Source organism: Hyalella azteca, unplaced genomic scaffold (genome assembly GCF_000764305.2).
Source record: "Hyalella azteca isolate HAZT.00-mixed unplaced genomic scaffold, Hazt_2.0.2 contig14089, whole genome shotgun sequence".
NCBI classification, from domain to species: Eukaryota; Metazoa; Arthropoda; class Malacostraca; order Amphipoda; family Hyalellidae; genus Hyalella; species Hyalella azteca.
Genome location: NW_025943988.1, coordinates 1193154 through 1214638, shown reverse-complemented (window position 1 = coordinate 1214638; position 21485 = coordinate 1193154). Strand labels below are relative to the sequence as shown.

Below are 21485 nucleotides of genomic sequence, written 5' to 3'. Positions count from 1 at the left end.
CCCTCGGCGACTGCCGGTAACCCGAGAACAATCGCTGCCTTGACTGCGCTCAGGCCTCGCCTTCCTATACCCTCCCCACCCTCTTGGCCCCTACACCTCCCCCTCTCCACCCGCCTCCTCTCCACCCGCCTACGCGTCGATACCTTGATTCCGCCACCACATAGTAGCTTCTTCAAACTATCGCCAGTCATGAAAAGATCCGGTCAAATGACACGAGTTTAGATCTATGAACAAGGCACGAAATGGAAAAGAATCGGCGACAGGCCACATCAGGCCTACACTTCAGAGCCGACATCACTATGTTATGTTATGTTTTGTCAACCTAAGAAAAGTTGGGAGGCAATAAAATGATGACGAGCAATGTCGATTACAAGATATTAGATTCCCGCTCCAGTATTTCAGCTTATAAGGATATGTTTGATAGAAATCGATAAAAACTGTACCTTATGAAACGATTTATGGAAAATTTCAAACTTTTTGTACCTGCAAACAATATTCAATGAGTTACGACCCTGCAGTGAAAAATGCTGTTACCAAACATTCATGCTAAATGGAACGAAATGCTAATAACTGCATATAGTCTAATCTTTGTCTCGTCATAGGAGTACGATCTCATTAATCAGTTTTCCTATTTTCGGACTAAAATCAGCTCAAAAATCTGGGATTTTTTAATATTTTACGATTCTCTAGATTAAAATCAACACAAAAATCTGGGAATAATTGCAATAGGACCTTATCACTATAGCGTGATTGTTCTAAAGCTGGATTTCATAATTGTTATATCATGCGATGTAGCTGGGTCGAAAATATTACCATCAAATATTAGCTTAGGTTGTGTTTTGTGAGTCTACTATGAAATTTATGACATTTGCAATGCAATTGATTACATATATCGTGATAATTTCCGAATCCAAGCTGCGTATAATACATTTTCTTCTGACTCCTAAAAAAGTGACCCCGGAAGGACCCAGGAATTCCTTAAAAGATTTCAGGATAGTAATATTATTAATGGTGGTTGGAATGTGAAGGTTGCTAAGGTTGCCACTACTGGTTCCGTGTACTGACTGCCACTGTTGCCCCCTTTCATCCAGGTTCTTTGATAACCTTATTTGCCAGCACGCCACCGATGGCATACACTAAGAACTTTTAATGAAGAGCTTTGCTTAAAGTGCACCTATTTTTTTGACGGGCCCTCTCATTTACAACGAAATAAAAGAACATGTACGTACGGCATGGCTAGTGCTTCTATGGAGTGCGAAGTTTGTGACGAGGCATTCAACTCGGACAACCGCAAGCCGCTTTGCCTGACCTGCGGCCACACGTTTTGCTACTCCTGCATTGCAAGATTGTTGAATGTTTCCGCGCCAAAAAACTGTCCGAAATGTAGGAAGAAAATATTACAACGTATTAATCAAGTTCCCGTTGTCTACGCTTTAATCCCCTCTGAAAACAAAGTTGGCCAAAGTGATGTGCGCTCACAGTCTGAGGCACCATGTACCCAGCACAAGAAGGCTCTGGATTACCTGTGCATGGACTGCATGGAACTAACGTGCTTCAGATGCATAGGCGGCACGCACGCCGCTCACAGAATTGAGTCGCTCGACGACCTGCTTCAGGAAGATGAAGCCGTTGACGCCAGAACCAAAGTACGGACCACGTTGCTGGGAAAACTTGAAAACGCTAGCAATGTGGTCTCGATATCTGACGGTCTTTTGGGTTTGGTTGAAGACCTCATCATTCTAAAGACTGACTTAGAAGGACAGAAGGATTCGCTGCTGGCTCAGAAAGTGTCCGCCGAACAAGATCTGCACGCTTGGGATGCTTCAGTCACCGGTTTTGATAAGACAAAAAAGAAAAAGAGACAAGAGTGCAGAGCAATCCTGAGTCGACTGAAATTGAAACCTGAAAAAATTCAGAAGATACCTGAATTCAAAGCGTTGTTTGATGCTGCTAGTATGAAATGTGACTCGTTAGAGGTGAGTAAAAAGAATTTTTCGGTTTCTTCTGTTTTTTTTTTCAAAAATAAAATTTTCTTGATAATATTCCATTGGAGGTATCTATTAGGTATGATTTGCCCGGATTGCATCAGTTAAGTGAACTTAAACAAAAAAACTTCATTGGCTTCAGTATATGCTGAATAATACCGTTTAAGATAGATCGTAAGGCCATATCAGATATGGTGCTAACAGAATCAAATAATTTTACGCAAAATTTCTGACAATTAACAATACAAACGTAAGAAAAAAGTAGAGTGCATTGTAGATTTAGTACAAATTTAGTACTGCATAGTACAAATTTATTCAAATTCTGATTACAATGTTAATTCATCAATACGTGAATAAATCTTTCCGTTATCGCTAGAAAGTTCTTAACCCTCTAGCGCCGTATGTCCCTCTCCGGGAACATAACTTTCAACTTAATTATATGTAAACTATTGAGTGCAGCAACTTAAGGACGTTTGTTCGCAACAGAGAACATTTTAAAGTTTTCCGTACGTGGCGACAACCATCAGTGTGTCATTTTTAGCTCACTAGAACGTAGGCTGATGACAATATTGCTCCGTTTACTCATGTCAAGCGGTAGAGGGTTATATATCCCGTTTGTAGGAGGTATGAAACTTGTGAAATGCACACAAATAATATGACACCATTTGACGGTCAGAGCGAATTAAAATGTGATACAATCAAAGAATTCGTTTTTATGAATATTCGAGGATTCTAATTATATAACAGAATGAAAACAGAAATTACGAGATAATTGGATGTGACTCACTGACCCAGGAATCTCTGAGATAGCATATATCTTTAGAGAGCTGGTTTAGCGTAATGAGCCCCCAGAATAGCTGTTTGGACTCCTACGGGATTGCTTTACTAAATAAATGTCTGTTAACTCCACTTCAATTTGGATTCTTTATTATTTTTTCTTTTCTAAATTAATTCCATGGCCATTTTTTTCTAAATAGTCCATTTATAGTATGAACATCTTCAAAAACAGACTAGACGAAGCTATGCAGGAGCATATGTTCAGTCTTAAAATGCCTAGCAAATTACGGAGCAGTCAATAAGTCCAGCAGCTATCTCAATCAATCGTCAGTTATGGAAAGATCGGGTTCCAAAGGCCGGATCCCTTGTGAATCAAGTCACAAAAAGTTCAAGAATCGGCAACAGGCCATGGGCCTATTTCTTCAACGCCGACACTTCTATTCTATTCTATAAAATTTTTCATGCTTTTCAACAGTTATCACGGAGGAAAATTTTGCACATTTCTATTTATAGAATTTGGGACTCGTGAGAATTTTGTCTACAAATGAGAAGTTTTTTGCTACTTATTATGCACTGGTCGGAATCTTATAAATTTTTTAGTCAGCCTCTTTCATACAGATATCAGTCTGTAAAAATTCATTGAAAGTGCATCTACCTCATATAAGTGCATCTACCTCATATAAGTGCATCTGCCTCATATAAGTGCATCTACCTCATATAAGTGCATCTGCCTCATAAAGTGCATCCCTCATATGTCTGCATCAGTATAGTACATAGTACATGCTAAGTGTCCCTATAGAAACACGAGGAAAAAGAGTTAAAGCTAATTTTTGATTTCATCAAAAATTGATGAAATCAAATTTTATTATTCATGAACGAGCAACGACTGAAATTATTGTTTTTCAGCTTCTCTTTTTCTGCAATTTTTGTTTGGTGAGGAGTTTCGCCTAATACAACATGGGTTTAAGATAACATTTATCACATTCGACAGCCAATAATTGGCACAATAGAGACCCACCAAACATGTGACAATAAATCAAACTTGAAATAAAACATTATGGTTGATTCAGCAGTAATTTAACATCGTTTTTACGTCATTTGCTTGGCGGGTGGTCAGTGCAACGGCGGTGGGTCAGCCGTGCAGCGGCCACGGCGACAACGGCAATAAACCAGCGACAACTGAGCCTGTAAGTCTGAACTGAATGTTTTTTCGAAAGAAGCCTTAGATGATATATGTACACTAAAACTTAGTAGCTCACATGTATTTTCCAACCAAATCAACATTAATTCTCAGTGATTGATTGCTCTACAAACCATCCCAAGAAATGGCATCTTTTCGCGAAGTGAAGAAAATAGCATTATTTCAATAAACAGCATAAGTCATAATTTTCAAACCTTTTCTGTGAAAATTAATGGCAAATTTTTCGTTAACAATTCCCAACAGGTAATTGCCGCATAAAAATCATATCTTAATACGGATCACTCCGAACAATGAAGGCAAAATTGAGCTATCTTACAAGGCGACGACTATTCAGTGCTGGGTTGAATTTGAAAGTTAAAAATGAATGTAACTCGTGCGATTTTACTTGTGCATCTGTGATAAGGTGGTAAATCTCAATTTGACATTTTAATTTAATAATCCTTCAGTTATAGATCTCTGTAAAATAATATGACGTTTGAATGTGACAATGGAACGAAACAAACCTTACCTTCTTTTCAATGGAAGGCATAAGGAACGACAACCGACGGTTTGGAGAAGATTCGTTACTGAAGGAGAAACTCGCTAACAGTTCGGATTTCCCGCTGAAAGGCATGCTATAGGCTGGGCGTGCACCTTCTGCGAGCACCTTCAACCTCTTCAGTTGCCAGGCAACGTTGCTCCGCTGTACTGTTGATTGCACCGTAAGCTACACTGTAGTTATGAGCTTGTCATTTTGTCATCGCTTCAAGTTTTTGTTTAGTCGTACTGTGCCGATATTTATGATCGTGTTAATCTCGTTTACTGTGGCTTCGAGACATGATATTATACTGTTTATAACTTAATGATTTTATTAAAAGAAACCGTTCCCCTTCCGCAATTGCAGCAAGATACAAAATATTTCAATAATAGTATGTAATTAATTATATTTGGAGGCTCGCAAGAGTCTATAATTAATGAGTATTAACTGAAATTTGATTGAAATCTAAATATTGGCGTTTGAATGTGGAGTGCAAAAAAAATCCTTGAGGTAATTTTTAAATATGGCGATTTAAAATCAGCCAGTGACGTCATTATCGTAGAATTAAACTCAATTTCATCAACATATTCGAGTATATACTGTGGACATGACATAGAATTAAGTGGGTTTGTTACCTTAAACTTGCTGCAAGCGCATTCATATTCATTGCACGGCTGAACTGGTTTAGCTCTGTCAGATATCTAATGCTCTATCAATTGTGAGTTGTGATCCATACCTCAGCTCTGTTTTGTCACCCCTAAAGCACTCTGCTCACTGTAGAACAGCCTAGCGCGGCAGCACCTGCGACCTGATGCTGACTTCGCCCCTTATGATTGAGGTGCGCCGGTGGGCCTGCGTGGTGTCGCTGAACACGTCACCCTCCTAGCCATTTGTCTCTCTAGTTAACTTTACCAACTTGAAGTTGTACGGTGTGACTCTGCAGGCTCTTTCGCCACGGCGTTACTCTCAACGGTAAAGGTTGTTGCGTATACACTAGCCGACGAATAGTTGCATATACACTAGCCGACGCACCTAAAATTTGTGATGATTGACGTCATCAGAGGCGATTAGCTGTTGCATTGCACCCAGAGCAGCTCGGTTTAGATAGTCTAGAGAAGTGGTTCCCAAAAGTGGGCGATATCGCCCCCCTAGGGGCTGTGGAAAGATTTTGGGGGGCGGTAAGGGGAAGAAAAGGACGGAAGGGGGGCGATAGGGGGGGGGGGCGGCAGTCCCGAAGTCACTGTTAGAAGTTCGAACGCTTGTTTGACGATTTGTACACAACACGTGCAGCGCATGACTCCCAGCGATGGTTTTTTTCAGCCAGATCTGTTTTTTAACCTCTTCTGTGTTTACGTCTCGGACAAATTAACGGCCGGTCTCACAGCCAATTTCCAAATTCAATGATCAAGGGATATCTCTCTATCTAATGAACTTGACTCGATGAAACCTGGTACACGTATTCATTAGGACCTAACGATAATGTTTTATTCGTGAAAATTTTTTGAATTTTGCCTTCATTTGTTTTTGCCTTAGCTATATGGTAATACGGGCCGAAATTCACTGTGATCGAGGAATTTCTTACAAACTACTGAGCAGATTTGAACGAAATTGTGAATTTACAGTCCTAACCACCGAACGGTAATGTTTAGCTCGTGAAAAATTGTTCGATTCTGCCTTCGTTCGCGAGTTTTTTTTTTTATTTCACCTTTATTCGTGATTTAAACAGCAATGCGTGATTAAATTCGCAGTAATCAAGAAATATCTCCCCTAACTACTGAACAGATTTGAACGAATCTCAGTATTTAAGTACCTAACCTCAGCAACGGTGATGTTTAGCTCGTTACAATTTTTTTCGATTTTGCCTTCGTTTGCGGGTTTTACGGCTATACGTATACGGATATACTTAAACGGCTCTCGGTTAAACCGGCCGGTAGAAAAGCCGGTCATTTCTCCTGTATCTGTTTAACTCGCGAACGAAAGCAAAATAGAAAAATTGTCACGAGGTAAATAAACATCACCGTTGGGAGGTTAGGTATTTATATACAAAGTTTTGTTGAAATCTGTTCAGTCAGTAGTTTAGAAGAAATTTTTTGATCGCCGCGAATTTAAGCGACAAATTACCCGGCGATACGGGCCGAATATAAGGAAGTTTGAAATCAAGAATGACGGTGAAATTAAAAAAAAAAAAAACTCGCAAACGAAGGTAAAATAAAAAATTTTTTAATGCTAATGATCACCGTTTTGTAGTTAGGAATGTGTATTCAAAATTTCGTTCAAATTTGTTCAGTATTTTGGAAGAAATTCTTTGATCACTGCGAATTTCGGCCTGTATCGCAATATAACTCACGAATGAAGGTGAAATTTAAAATTTTTTCACGTGCTAAATATCACCGTTAGGTTCTGATGAATACATGTTCCAAGTTTCATTAAGCTGCGTTCATTAGTTTGGGAGATATTACTTGATAATTGAATTTGGAGATTGGTCGTGAGACCGGCCACGAGTCCGGCCGTAAATTTGCCCGAGACGTCCTAGGTTTCTAGACAATCTTCCTTCGACGAGCGACTTCCGCAGCTTCGCTAAATTACGTAACTTTTAGCTCACAGCATCTGGAGTTAGGTTTCAGATAGCATAGTTCAGTTCCAAAATTTATCGACATACGACGCGTGGCCGTTCGACCGTAGGCTGATTCGACACACAGGACAGATGCGGACGGCTCCGGCGCGCTCCGTCCGGGTGGTGTAATTTTTTTTCGCGTATTGGCAGACAACGCTGGGTCATACGACGTCAGGCTATTTTCCTGTGGGCTGATTGGTCTAATAATAATTCAATGGATGTGATCTGTTTGGTGGCTTGCCGTTTAAAATGTTACAGTCAAGAAGTGTTGTAGGCTACGTTCTTCAGGGAAGGGATCATGATAGTCCATTCGAAGCACGGCAGTGGTGATCTCCGACAGGCGTCCCACCACTGGGAAACCCTGCCGTCAAATTTTGGGGGAGTTACTCGAATTATATCGTAGTTTCCCTTATTTGTGGTAAATTTAATTAAAAAGCTAGTGACGAGAATAAGAGAGCACTGGCCTACGCGGCATTGATGCTAAGCGCTAAGAAGTTGATCCTACAGCAAAGAAAGACTGTAACGAAGATGAAATCGTCAATGTGGCCTAGTGCTGGTAGGGATGCAATCTATCAACCCTAATTGTGGTATTTTTAAAACCATTTTCGGGACCACCACGTACGTTTGCATCGCTCTAACCTAATTTTGGTGAAACAAACTGCGATCACTGCAGCGAGTAGCACTAGCTCTTCCATTGCCGAGAGCGCACAAGGCTGAATGAAAGTTTGAATAGTGTTCGACTGGACGCTCGTCACTCTTCCGTCTTGTCGGTCAAACTTTGGCATGACATGCAAGACTGACGATAAGTTTGAGCGTGTGGACGGGGCTTAAGTCCGAACCAGCCAAGCAGCAGTAGTGACGGTGTGTGGAGTACAATCACTTCCAAGCTACCAAGACAACACCGGCTGCTCACGGATAGTCAGAGGAGATGGAGGACAAGTAATTAGTAGGAATGATGTCCGTATATCAAGGTCTGTAAATAATGTAGGAAGTAACCGCATACATCAAAGTGAAAGTGCACAAAAAGTTTTAAAATGTTTTTACACGAACTCGGATTCCGTTTTGAACAAAAAAAATGAACTGTTAACTCTGATCGCAAACGAGTGTATAGACATAATTTGTATTACTGAAACACTCACTAAAAATCACGGGGGGAGAATTGTACCTGTTGAATTTCAGCTGCCAGGTTTTGATTGTTTTCATAACTTAAATGAAGTGCAGTTCAGTAGAGGTGTAGGTCAGTGGGTTAGAACCTCTTACGGGGCCCAGCAAGTTAAGTTATCTGCAGAGCATCAATCAGCTAGAGAATCAGTGTGGTGCGAACTTACTCTAAAAGGCAAAGATAGCAATCATAGCATCCTCATAGGGGTCATTTATAGATCACCTAACAGCTCCTCTGATAACAATAAAGTACTAAACAGCCTTTTACCGAGCATGTCATTCAGCAGGTCGCATACGTTGATAGTTGGTGACTTTAACCATCCAGAAATAGACTGGGCAGATGAATCTTCTCCAAGAGATGAGAATCACCCAGCATCCCTGTTCTTGGAGTCTGTGCGAGTCTCATTTTTAATCCAGAACATCGCAAGGCCAACCCATTTTAGGGGTAAACAGACCCCATATATTCTAGATATTGTGTTTACTAGTGAAGAATCAATGATAGATGAGCTTCGCCACAAGGCTCCGTTGGGCAAAAGCCACCACCAATCATTGTTTTTTCAGTATTAAGAGTTGTGCAGAAAAGACGCTTCGGAAGCGTGAACATTTGAACTTTGCGAAAGGCGACTATGATAAACTCCGTGAATCGGCGAATATTTCGGACTGTATTAAGGACATGAATGTGGTTGATTCATGGTCGTTTCTCAAAGACACGGTTATGTCTGCAGTTGATGCCTGTGTACCCAAGATTACGCTTGGACGAGTCAAAAAGTCCCAGTGGATGAACAGTGCAGTTAAGGCTCAGCTAAAGACCAAGAAAGGAGCCTACAAGCGTTATTTACGAACTCGCAGCGAGTCTGATTATAACCTGTATGCAAGAGCTCGATATCGAGCTAAAAAAAGTTTGTCGCTCTGCAGTGAAAAACTTCGAAAAAATATTGCTAAAAATGCAAAAAAGAATCCGAAAGCCTTCTTTTTGTACGCTAGTTCGAAGTGTAACTCAAAGGACGGTATATCTGATTTGAAAGTAGACCAACGATAGATTTCCTCTGATGAGGGCAAGGCTAACGTTCTTAATCAGTTCTTCAGCAGTGTGTTCACAGATGAAGACTTGAACAGTATTCCAGGTAATGAGGAGCGCCCAGTCGGCTCGAAATTAACAGGTTTTGAAATACACGAAGAAGGGGTTCTCAAGCGCCTGGTCTCAAGCTCTAAATCCCAACAAGTCATGTGGACCAGACGACTTCCATCCCAGATTGCTCAAGGAATTAGCAACCGTTCTGGCCGGCCCATTGACAGTATTCTTTCAAAAAAACTCGAACGAAGGAACTTTGCCGTCCGACTGGAAAGAAGCACAAGTAACACCATTGTTCAAAAAAGGTGACAAAAGCAGCCCCAACAACTATCGCCCTGTCAGTCTGACAAGTGTTGTTTGTAAGCTAATGGAATCTGTTGTGAGGGATAGAATTATCGATCACTTGACTGCTCACCATCTCATATCAGATTGTCAACATGGTTTTAGAATAGAATAGAAGTGTCGGCACTAAAGAAATAGGCCCATGGCCTGTTGACGATTTTTGAATTTTTTCGTGACTTGATTCACAAGGGATCCGGCCTTTGGAATTAGATCTTTCCATAACTGACGATTAATTGAGATAGCTGCTGGACTTATTACCTGGCCCTTAATTTGCTAGGCATTTTAAGACTGAACATATGCTCCTGCATAGCTTCGTCTAGTCTTATTGCCTGGTCCGTAATTTGCTAGGCATTTTAAGACTGAACATATGCTCCTGCATAGCTTCGTCTAGTCTGTTCTTGAAGGCGTTCATACTCGGAGCGTCAACTATGCTATATTGCCGGTAGATCCTGCACCACTAACTTATTATCTACGTTGAACGATTGGACTCGCCTGCTGGACGAAAGGGAGCCAGTGGATGCATTGTACCTCGATTTTGCCAAAGCATTTGACAGTGTTCCGCATGAGCGGCTGTTGCGTAAAGTGAAGTCTTTGGTAATTGAGGGAAACCTACTCCAATGGATCAGAGATTTTCTAGTAGGTAGACGATGTGCTTTATTTCGATGTATTGTCAGGTATGTTACCAGGGTAAAATCAAAGTACCGTTATTTTAGTTATGTCAGTATTAACGGAACCGTGTCAGACAGGGCATCTGTGCGCAGTGGCGTGCCACAAGGAAGCGTTCTTGGGCCTATCTTACAAGGCACGAAAAGGAAAAGAATCGGCGACAGGCCACATCAGGCCTACACTTCAGCGCCGAGATCACTATGTTATGTTATGTTACAAGTATGTCCAGGCCAGCTAAGCAGCAGCCACAATGACGGTGTGTGTAGTACAAGTAAGTCCGAACCAGCCAAGCAGCAGCCACAGTGATTGTAAGTGGAGTACAAGTATGTCCGGGCCAGCCAAACAGCAGCCACAGTGACACAGTGGCTGTGAGTACTCACAGTGAGTACAAGTAAGTCCAGGTCCAGGACAGCCATAGCAGCAACCACAGTGACTGTGTACTTTCTCCACATGACCGAGAGAAGTGACGGCTTACATCGAAATGGCTGTGAAGACTTTCAGTTCAGTGACGTTGCTGTCAGCTCGTTGCCCTACTCCAGCTGCTGTGCCAGATCAGACCGTACTCTCGACGTTACTTGAATGGATTTCTGGCTCTATGTAATCGCTGTACTTCTGGTTACCTCGAAATTGAGTCGCGGCCGCCGCTGTTGTTACGTTGATGTTGGCCATAAAGAATGTAGCGAAGAAGTATGTGTTACGCGACTTAACGCCATAGATTGCAGATGCTGTTACAGAATGCGTAGCCATACCGAGAAGTCCAAGTTAATGTTTGAAAACTGGCGATGAGGCCGCGGTCGTTACGATGTCCACACAGTGAAGACGGTATTCGTCTGACCATGACTACAGAAGAGCCTCTGCGAAATTCAGTTCCTTTCATACGTACCAAGCGCACAGTCTGCTTATGCACTCGAAATGACCCCAAATTCCTCAACTGAAGGAATTTTCCTCGCGATAGGCTCGCCAACCGTCATTATATAAACAAAAAGTGCTCACGGACTCGAAAAATTGCGTGTTGTAAGCTCTACATCGCTTCAACCCACAATCATAGCCTTCTCAACACCTGCCCCCTAACCTTCAGCGATATACACACTTCAGTAATTTATTAATTCGTTTTCAAACTACGGTCTATACATTGTATCTGAAATGATTCAGGTATTCACCAATAACTTTTGACTCTTAAATTGAAATTTGCACCTGCTATTAGTGATAGTAAGAAGGCTGTCAGCGTTGAATATGCAAACTTGAGCTTTGTTACCGTTTCTGTGCATCGCAAAACTTTAGAAGCTTTCTGCTTATTTGCACCTGCATCTCACTGCTCCAATTTTGCTGCTCTCAACCTTTCGTACCCGTCAGCGATTTCGATCAGCATTTCTACAGTTTTATAATTTTTTATCAATCTTGGTGCTGTTAACTTTAACCATTCAGCTGCCCCGTCATGTTCATTCATGCCTCTCACAACCGAGCGAAAATATTTTGAGAGTAGAAGTAATTGACGCGTAGTTTTTCAGGTCTTACTTGCTCAAGTGAATTGCCTTGTATATAAAAGTTACCCGGCTTTCATTCCTCGTATCAGGTGACATACTCACTCGGCCAATTACATCGAATATTTCAGTCAGTCTGCCAAATGCTGCACTAATACATAACACACGGTATCTCATCATTTCCGGCTTGTGAGGGATAATGGATTTGGGTGTGAAGGTACTCACTACTCACGTTCACAATATGGATCTTATAGACTAATTAGCGACAAACTTTTTACCATTCAGCAGTCACGAGCAGAGTGGCATAGCCGCGAGGTGTTGTCAGAGCAGCAATGAAGAACAGTGAATGTCTAGGTAGGTAGGTTCAATCTAAATTACGCGAAAACAGCGGTGCCGCAAACGAGGGAATACAGCTATTTTACATCCACATGCCTCTAACTAAAATGTTGAGTCATTTTTATAGCGAGATTTGCAACGACGACTCGGCAACTGTTCAAAAATGCCTAATAAGTCCGTAAGGCCAGCCTATCATGTAGTAATGTTACTGTTGCTGCGGGTGCAGAGACAAGGTTGCAGGTCAAATTTGAGATATCTCTAAGTGCAAGCTGGTTAGACGTTGACTGAGCTAACTCGGCATACGCAAGCTTGCCTCGAGCAGGAAAGTGCATTCGAACTTGTTCAAATAATGAAAAAATCATTATAAATCAATACTGTTAAATATTTTTGGTATGAGAGCAGGACTACATCCAAGATGAGTTTTTTCAGGCCACACAATCAAGATTGATCAACTTTATCCAAAAGCCATTTTGAACGTTTTCTTGCTCTCAGATGAACTCGTTTGATTATGGTAGCGCGAATGAAAACTTTTTACAAGGTCGTTAACGCTGCATCTTAATAAATCAACTGCGCCAGTTTCTCATCAATCTTCGCCAATTATGACATAGTGGATATTTTCCCTAAATTTTCGTGAAAATGTTTGAGTTTGTCTTCAGCGTTTGCCTTCTCTAAACTCCTGTATTTGATCGTTATTTTATTTACTTTTTTATTCGAGATATTACGCTTTGTCCCGATTAGTGAAAAACAAATGGAGATGTCCCGGAATCAGATAGTTACTTTATAGTTTACCGAATATACTTATTTCTGATATTTTCAAAATTTCAAATACTTTTCTGCGTGAAATTTTATCGCTTATGTCCATCTCTCAAATAAGAGCGCATTTGAAAAAACCAGAGAAAGCTCGTCCACTCTCTGAAGCGACCGCCTGTAATTATGGTGCGTTTGCAAGAGGCTAATAACGAGTGGCCGCCAGTAGCTGGTCTAACCAACAATTATTGTTTGATAGGCTGAGACAACTAAGATTCATACAGAGTAATGGTTCGCTCGTACCTTGTGTAAAGTTGAATGCATGACAAAATCTCATTAACCTTTTTTCTTCATTTTCTTCTTCTCATTAACCTTTATTCATAGATATCACTTTGTGCAATAACTTTCTTGATTGCACCACGGTGCACCACTTCACGACTGTAGGATACAAAGATACAGATTGATACGCCAGATTTTGAAATATTATGAAAAAAAATACAGAATGATTTTAGGTTTACAAGGTAATATTAAATTAGAAATATAAATATGGTGCTGAAAATCTTCCGGAGATGATAAAAAGTTTACGTTAAAGAACGTGCTCAAACGATTGACAATAATGTTAAAAATTGAATTAATAAAATGGGTCCTAGAGTCTTTCTGAGATTTCATCTTACGAGGCAATCAGCGCAGATATCAATGGTCTTATTATAGATCTCTTAAATGAGCACCAATTATCAATTCACACTGATTTAATCCCAAAATACATAATGAAATGAGAAATTCTGAAAAATTACCAATAAAATCTACATTAAAATAGAACTCTTTACACGTTTATGCATATACCGTCACCCACTCTAAGGACTTTCGGCAAAAACTGGAGTTGAAATTTATGGCAATGTTAATTCACGATAAACTATTAAATTGTTTTATTTATTATTCGTGTAAAACTTCTGTGCCTTTGGCTCAAACCGGAATCGCCACCGGCGATTGAAACTGTCTCGGCCAGATTTGTGCCGTTCGCTGCTGTCACCGTGTATGTGGGATATAGGTACTCACTATAACACAGCAGCGGAAACACGCTATAAAGAAAGCATCACTCTTCCACAACTTCTGGACGCAGCCATCCAAGCCTGCGTGATACGAAAGTATAGTGGCCCTTTAGTCGATGTAAAATCATTCCAGGGAAAGCGTTGAACACTAAAACGATCGACTTCTAAATCAAATTGCTTTAAAGTGCAAGAAATCGTAAAAATAGGCCCATAAACAGCAAGGTTTGAGAAATTTACGCCGACAGAAAAAATAAGCTGACCAACGTCAACCAGCGGCGGATGAATGACGTTAGTTTATCAAATTGAAATTTTTGGCGACTTCAGTCAAGCCATTGCTGGTATTTAGAAAGACTATAACAGCGCTTTAATTAATTAAATTAATTAATTAATTGCGTTTTAATTAATGTCAATGCGACATGGGTTGCCCGGCCGAAAGAGCAGCCAAGCATTCAAGTTGGACCTACATTACAGGGTGGTTATGAGATCGCAAGGTGTGCAAAACTACTGCACAGGAGTGATGAGTGGACTATAAAACATTAATAATTCACCAGTTCGTCGTTTTTGGGTGCATTTCTGGGCAAAGCTGCGTCTTTTGGATAAGATAATGGAAAAAAAGTATAATGCATACAAGTAAGTAAACATTTTATTCCAGGCCGTTGCTCGAATAGGCCATCATCACAATTTGTTGTTATTAATCATCCGGAGATTAAAACTACTAGTTATTGACAACTGAGCCTGTACTGCACACATTATCCGGACATCGCTGCAGTGCACACTTCTTCCGGCAATCACTGCAGTGCACACGCATACCATGCAATAGTTGTGCATGGCATGTCCCCAAGGAAGGAGGCACTGTTATTGAACATGAGAAATGCGCAGTCTGAGTTATCGTTGGGGTCAATCGGTCCCCAAAGTCCTGAACCAAGCAAGCCGGACATGACTTGGCCGGTGCGCCAAGTCCACACGCGGTTGTAGCGGTGAAGCCCCACGATGTACCAACCATAAGGGGTGCTCGCTGTAATGAAAGAGATGGGATTTTATAACGCTTAATTAAGAAGAGCTTCAAAATTGAAGTCAAATTCAGATGAATATTTCGATTCGAATAAGAACTATCGGCTACAGCTCCGTAACACTACTGAAATGGAGCACATAAAAAGTTGTTACAAAATTTTTGTTTCATTCAGGGTGAAGCTGCATTCATACATCTTTATTAATCATACTTTTAACATGAAAGAAAATATCATTTACCAAATCGGTGTGACTTTTGGTACACGTAGGCAGCGAGCTTGAAGAAGTTGTCGCTGTAGAGAGAGACGAGCTGTGAGCCTCCAGGACACGAGGCCTGGGCGCTGGCGTACGGCAGGCCTGTCTCAACCACAACCACGCAACCGACGTCCGCAACCCAGTCGAAGGTGGCCAGGCAGGAGGGGTCTGAGTGTAAGAATGGTTTTAGAAATCGTAATTAAAAAAGTACGGACACAAATTAACCATTAGTCCTAATTAATTAATGATCAGTTAGCGTAATTTTGCAGCACCTTATCCAACCCGCGTGAATTTACTAGTCAACCATTAGCAGTTATTAACATCATACGCACTTCAGACTACGGAATTATGTGAACTTTCACATAAATGTGATCAGTGCCTTAATATTTGCTATTCCTGTAGTCGTCGACGGTATTTGCAGTTCCTATCACTGCAGAAAATAATTTTTTAAATGTGTTCGTTGTTGAATTGAGTTTATCTGATTTTCTTCTCGAGCGCTGAACCTGGAAGACGGTTATTATCCATCGGTTACTTACAGGTCGATTCAAAATGCTCATTCTTTCCTATGCCTTTATTAATTTTAATTATTTGGAAAATAAGATAAGTCAAGATTAATGTACGCTTCGAAAATCTTGAATTATTTCAAGATTCTAGACCGATCGCTTCTCGTGCATAAATTTCTGATAGATGCCAAATGAAATTCCCACCCCTATATATCGTTAAGGTACGACAAGTGAGCGACGTAGCATTATAGACGTCAGGACGTCATCGTCATGTGTGATATGCCTCTCGCATGATGACATGACAAGTAAACGACGTAGCATCATTGACGTCTAGTGCAAAATCATTTCCGGTTCCCAGAAATAATCGCGCAAAATCGTGACGTTGAATGAATTAAAACAATCATAGATGAGTTCTAAAACAGGGGTCGACAAAGTGATCAATATCGACCACTGGCTGGTTGAGGACTGATCGCAGAGGGTCGAGAAATTTATGCGGATCAGAAAGAGGTCTCTTAGTGGAATTACAAAAATTCAAATACATATTCAGGAGAAGGACATTTGATGTTTAAAAATGGGAAATTTGGTTCAATACCATGCTACAAAATAAACATGAAAAACTTTATATAAATATTTCTCAAATCACGCTTTGCATGTTGGAAGTCGATGTATATATTATGATGCAAATATCCTAAGGATTAGTCGACTAGTAAAACTATTTAACGATCGCCTTCGTAAACGAAACAAACCCTTATGGCAAATGACGCTGAAACAACGTTGATTATGAATTGATTTCGTTTAAACAACGTTGAGTCAAAGTCATTTCAACTTTGTATGCTCGGCAAGAACTCTGTTTTTTATGTTAACACACGTTCGTCGCTCTCTATATAGCAACACGTGTACATTGTTTATTCGGTAACACGTTACATATACTGTAGCCTGTATATATTTCTTCATCCCCATGCTTCAGAGACATGGATGCTACACAACCCTCATTTTCAAGGGTTAATTGGGGTTAACCGCCAACCGGTTCGAGGCAGTGCATGCAGCAGAGTTGCAGCAGTTATCTTGACCAAATGCGTTTCATAATTGGCAGCAATTGTTTGGTGCCAATTATTTTTTTCAGATGCAGAATGAGACACGTTTCTCATTTCAATCGTGAAATTTTACTTTGAATTGTGATGTAGGTTATACGTGAAAATTATTCAGTTTTTCAAGACTGCACATTTTAATTCTGAACATTTTAGAAACGCAAATTTCTTAGCTTTACTGTTCACTTCTTAAAGTGATATTCGTTGGAAAACCGGTCAGCAGCTTGGCGGCATTCAAGAACACGCATAGGTAATATTCCAAGATTTTGGCAGCAATAGAAATTTTCAATTATATATGTTGGCATAAGCGTGTGATTTCAGCTGCTAGTATTCATATGCTCTGGGTTCTAATTTCTAATTCACCAAGATGGCTGAATCAATTTGTGCACCCGAAAGTTCATTGCCGAATTTTGAATCGGCACCGATCGGGAAGTCTTCACACGGCGGCGCAGACCGCATGCAAGTGCGATAGGTATGTTCGACAAATGATCCTATACGTAACTACGGTGATGAACTTTACGGTGAACTTTTTAACTACGGTGAACTTTATTTCGATGTATCGTCAGGTTTGTTACCAGGGTAAAATCGAAGTACCTATATTTGGGTTATTTTCGATGAACTATGTCTTATAATAAGATTTATTCTTGAAGTTGCCATCGAGCATGGCAATGTTAGACGGCCGCAATCCCCATAACAAATTCCGACGGTAACAATTTGTCTACACTCCCTTCCCGCTTCAAAGAATTTATAGACCCGTGCAGAAAAGTGTACTAGACGGAGGTACGCGACAGATGCAGCGTGAAATTTGTCATTAGCAAATTATATTTGATGTAACGCAGTGCCTGTAAGAGGAAATAGGAATGCAAGCTGGTCTTGCTTTTAAATGCAATGCCGCGACCACTTCGAAACATTGTTAGTATTCTACACCTGGAAATAAAGGAATCGGCTACAATATTTAAGCTGAAACTTTTTGAAATCGTTACTACTTTTATATCAATTCCATGCATTAAAAATTGAGCCTTGTAGATACGCTAGGCTGTTACCTGTAAACGTTATGGGAGACCATCCAGGACTGATTATTGCGAAAAGTATTAGTTACTGGTGTATATGTGGTAGAATGTTTGGTACTCTTGCAGCAAGTGGGGCGTGCGCCAATGTTTGTTATTGGTGAACGGGAAATTTTTTTCGGTATTGGTGAATTCAAGACAATGTTTGTCATAGATGAATGTCAGAGAATGCTCGGTACTGGTGAATGTGACAAAATGTTTTTGTAGTGCTGCATTTGCAGAATGTTATGTACCCGGAGTAGGGGGAGAATGTTTGGTACAGGGGTGAACGAGTAGTGTAGAATGTTTCGTACTAAATAATGTGAGATAATATATTGAGCGGTAGTGAATATGACAGAATGTTGAGTGCTGGTGAATGTTGAGTAATTTTGGATTGGACAATGTAGGAGAATGTTGAGTTCAGGTGAATAGAATGTTTGCACATTAGAGAATGTATGGGTGTGGATAAAGTGGAAAGTTGTGGTTGAAAGTTATATTAAATAATATTATGAAAGTACGAATTCGTGCTATTTCGCCATTTAATCGTTGTTTTCACATCTATATCCGTTAGATGAGATATTAGCAAAGGCAACGAATGTAATGAAATGCACCCTCCCTGCCTCTATACTTCGGGAAGGAGGGGGCAAGCGGGGTGTTTTTTTAGCGCATTTTCTCATTTATGGAAAAAAAGGCGCTATTGTGCTCGCCATGTTCGTCCGTCTGTCTGTCTGTCCGTCTGTGACTTCACGTTTTCGTCGACGAGAAAATGCGCTTTCTGTCACTAACTGCAGTGAGTACTGAGTTATATTTTTTAGTCCGTTTTCCCGGTTCGGTCGTTCCGCTTTGGAAGGCATCAGGTCGACCACTTCTGGAACGACCTCGCGACCATTAGGGAAATTAACTGATTCCAATTAGTACTTTTTTCGCTAGGCAAAATGGAACGAAGCTCTGACAAAGAGCCGCTAATTTACGTTCGAATCAATCTTGGGACGTCTCTAAATCTGAAGCTGTCAGAACCGCCAAACCTAACAGGCAGCGGCGCTGCGCTTGCTACTTTCTGTCGGAAATAATATCTTGCGACATTTTGTGCATCGAAATTTCAGCATTAGCTGGATCAGATTGTTCGAAATGTTTTTGTTTTGGTGTAGTACCACTGAGATCCTGCATTTCAGTTAGACATAGCAGAGCAATAAAGTAAACTCACCTGAAGGGCAAACAGTTAGAAAGGAAGAAATTCTCGAAAAATCCTATGTTTGCGTAACTTACTCAGACCTCCATTACTAGGAAAAGTATCCCGAACGTAGCAGTTGTAGTCAGTGGAACCCGGAAAAGTGCGGTTGAACAAGGCCGGGTACGTCGAGTTCAGCAGCAGGCACTGCCCGCTGGTGCTGTGCACGCACAGAGTTGGGTAGGGGATGCCACTCTGTTCAGCTCGGCTGGCACAGCGGATGGCACTTATGCCAGAGTAGTTCTTCGATGCCACGCCAATTGCGAGTAGTTCTTCCACCGGCACCGGGGTCGAGGAGTACTTAACCGAACTCCCCAGAGTTTCCTTCACCACGGCAAGCAAGGTGAACACTAGCAGATTAAAGGTCATAACGCTTATGATTTCCATTATCAACGAAAGCGTTCCCATGGTTGGAGTGCCTGAAAAGAGTTAAGGAGACATCGGAAGTCTTAAACTGATCATATTTAAAACGGAGGGAATTTTACAAAGAATTTTGTAAGTGTGCGATTCAATCTAATACTTTATATTCATGAACGTGCGATAGTTTAATAAATGGATAAGAAATCGTTCTCTTCTATTGGTTGGTCTTCTTCTATTGGTATTGGTCTTCTTCTATTGGTTGACGATGCTTGGATAAATGAGAGTAACAGCAAAAGTGTCAGTAGTTCATATGATATAATTTCGATATAATTTTCTCCGCAGCTTCTGACATTTGTTCGACAATGGAATGATTCACTTGCGAAAGTTATTTAGCCTCCTCTCTATTTTCTCACAAGAGCCTCCTCTCCATTTCCTCGCAACAGCCTCCTCTCCATTTCCTCACAACAGCCTCCTCTCTATTTTCTCACAACAGCCTCCTCTCCATTTCCTCACAACAGCCTCCTCTCCATTTCCTCACAACAGCCTCCTCTACATTTACTCACAGCAGCCTCTTCCCCATTTCCTCACAACAGCCTCTACCAACGACAGCCTCCTCTTATGAGATTTAATTAATTATGTTAATTAAACGTCGTAAGTAAACTCATGGAATGATCTGATGTTGGAATTGAATGAGTTAACTGATGTAAAATAGCAATATAATATAATAAATGAAATACCTGCCTAATTAAAAGACTACATTCATAAAATGTCGTCAGCCTAGCGGCAGCAATAGATACATTGAACGTCCACCGTATAGACTTTGTTTAGTAAGAAATCATATAGATTATGTCTTGTCAGCTTGCTAAACGAATTTGGTAAATTTCAGGTTAAGGAATTATTTTCTCTGTTCACTTTCATTTGAAAAAAAAATTAAAATAGACTGCTTTGAAGCTTCGTTTGTATCACAAAAATAATTTGAAACATTAGGTTTTGTAGATAAATGGCCAGTAATTAAAGCTAATAATTTTATTAAGAACAAACACGTCCTCGTCTGGAAGGGAACCCGGACACACTAACGCATGAATCCCTCTTCGTTCTGCTACAGCAATCAATGGAAACTCTCATTTAATACTACTGAGTTCCGAAGTAATTCTGGCGGATGAGAATATCTATCACGAGAGATTCATCACAGTCTGGGACGATTGAGAGATTCATCACAGTCTGGGACCATTGAGAAGCGTGAAGTCATTGACCAAGAAACAAATGGTGAGCCGATAAATATTGCACTGCTATTAAGGGACGAAAATGTGGGCATAATCAGCGTGGTGGCATCGCTGTGGCATAAAATTCATGGTAGATCGAGATTTATCACTGCTCGAGCTTCAAGAATTATTTATGAGTTCATCACTGCTCGAGATATTCCTTGCCTTGGAGCAGTGCGCCGACTGGACGTGATTGTCATAACGACGGTAGCTCTAGTTACTGGCTGTTAAGCATGAACTTGCATCGCGACGGTTAATACCAGTAAGTAAATAAAGCTAAAACAACGTTCAAATCACGTCATCCAGACGAGAAACTCAAATTTGATTCAGTGTCAGACGTTTGGTGGGATGTTTTTGGGATGTTGGCGCGCTCTATAGAATAGAATAGAAGTGTCGGCACTGAAGAAATAGGCCCATGGCCTGTTGCCGATTCTTGAACTTTTCGTGACTTGATTCACAATGGATCCGGACTTTGGAACCCGATCTTTCCATAACTGACGATTGATTGAGATAGCTGATGGACTTATTGCCTGGTCCGTAATTTGCTGGGCATTTTAAGACTGGACATATGCTCCTGCATAGCTTCGTCTAGTCTGTTTTTGAAGATGTTCATACTAGGAGCGTCAACGATGCTATCAGGGAGGCTGTTCCACATGTCGGTGACTCGATCGAAGCGAGAAGAAATGTTGTCGCATGGATATGTTCCAACGCTGTTTTTTTAGTGTATAGCCGTGGCCCCTGGTGTTGGTTCTTGTTTCAAATTCTAGTAATCCTTCCGGGACCTTGT

The 21485-nt window shown here is 40.7% G+C and overlaps 1 protein-coding gene across 1 annotated transcript; it reads left to right on the top strand.

Moving 5' to 3' along the window:
- Positions 1–1205: 1205 nt before the first annotated feature.
- On the top strand, positions 1206–3930 carry LOC108675221 (E3 ubiquitin-protein ligase TRIM39). The gene is made up of 2 exons (XM_018163210.1): positions 1206–1976; positions 3880–3930. Exons 1-2 carry the CDS (start codon positions 1233–1235, stop codon positions 3928–3930), a joined length of 795 nt encoding a protein of 264 aa, XP_018018699.1. The 5' UTR covers positions 1206–1232.
- Positions 3931–21485: the final 17555 nt, after the last annotated feature.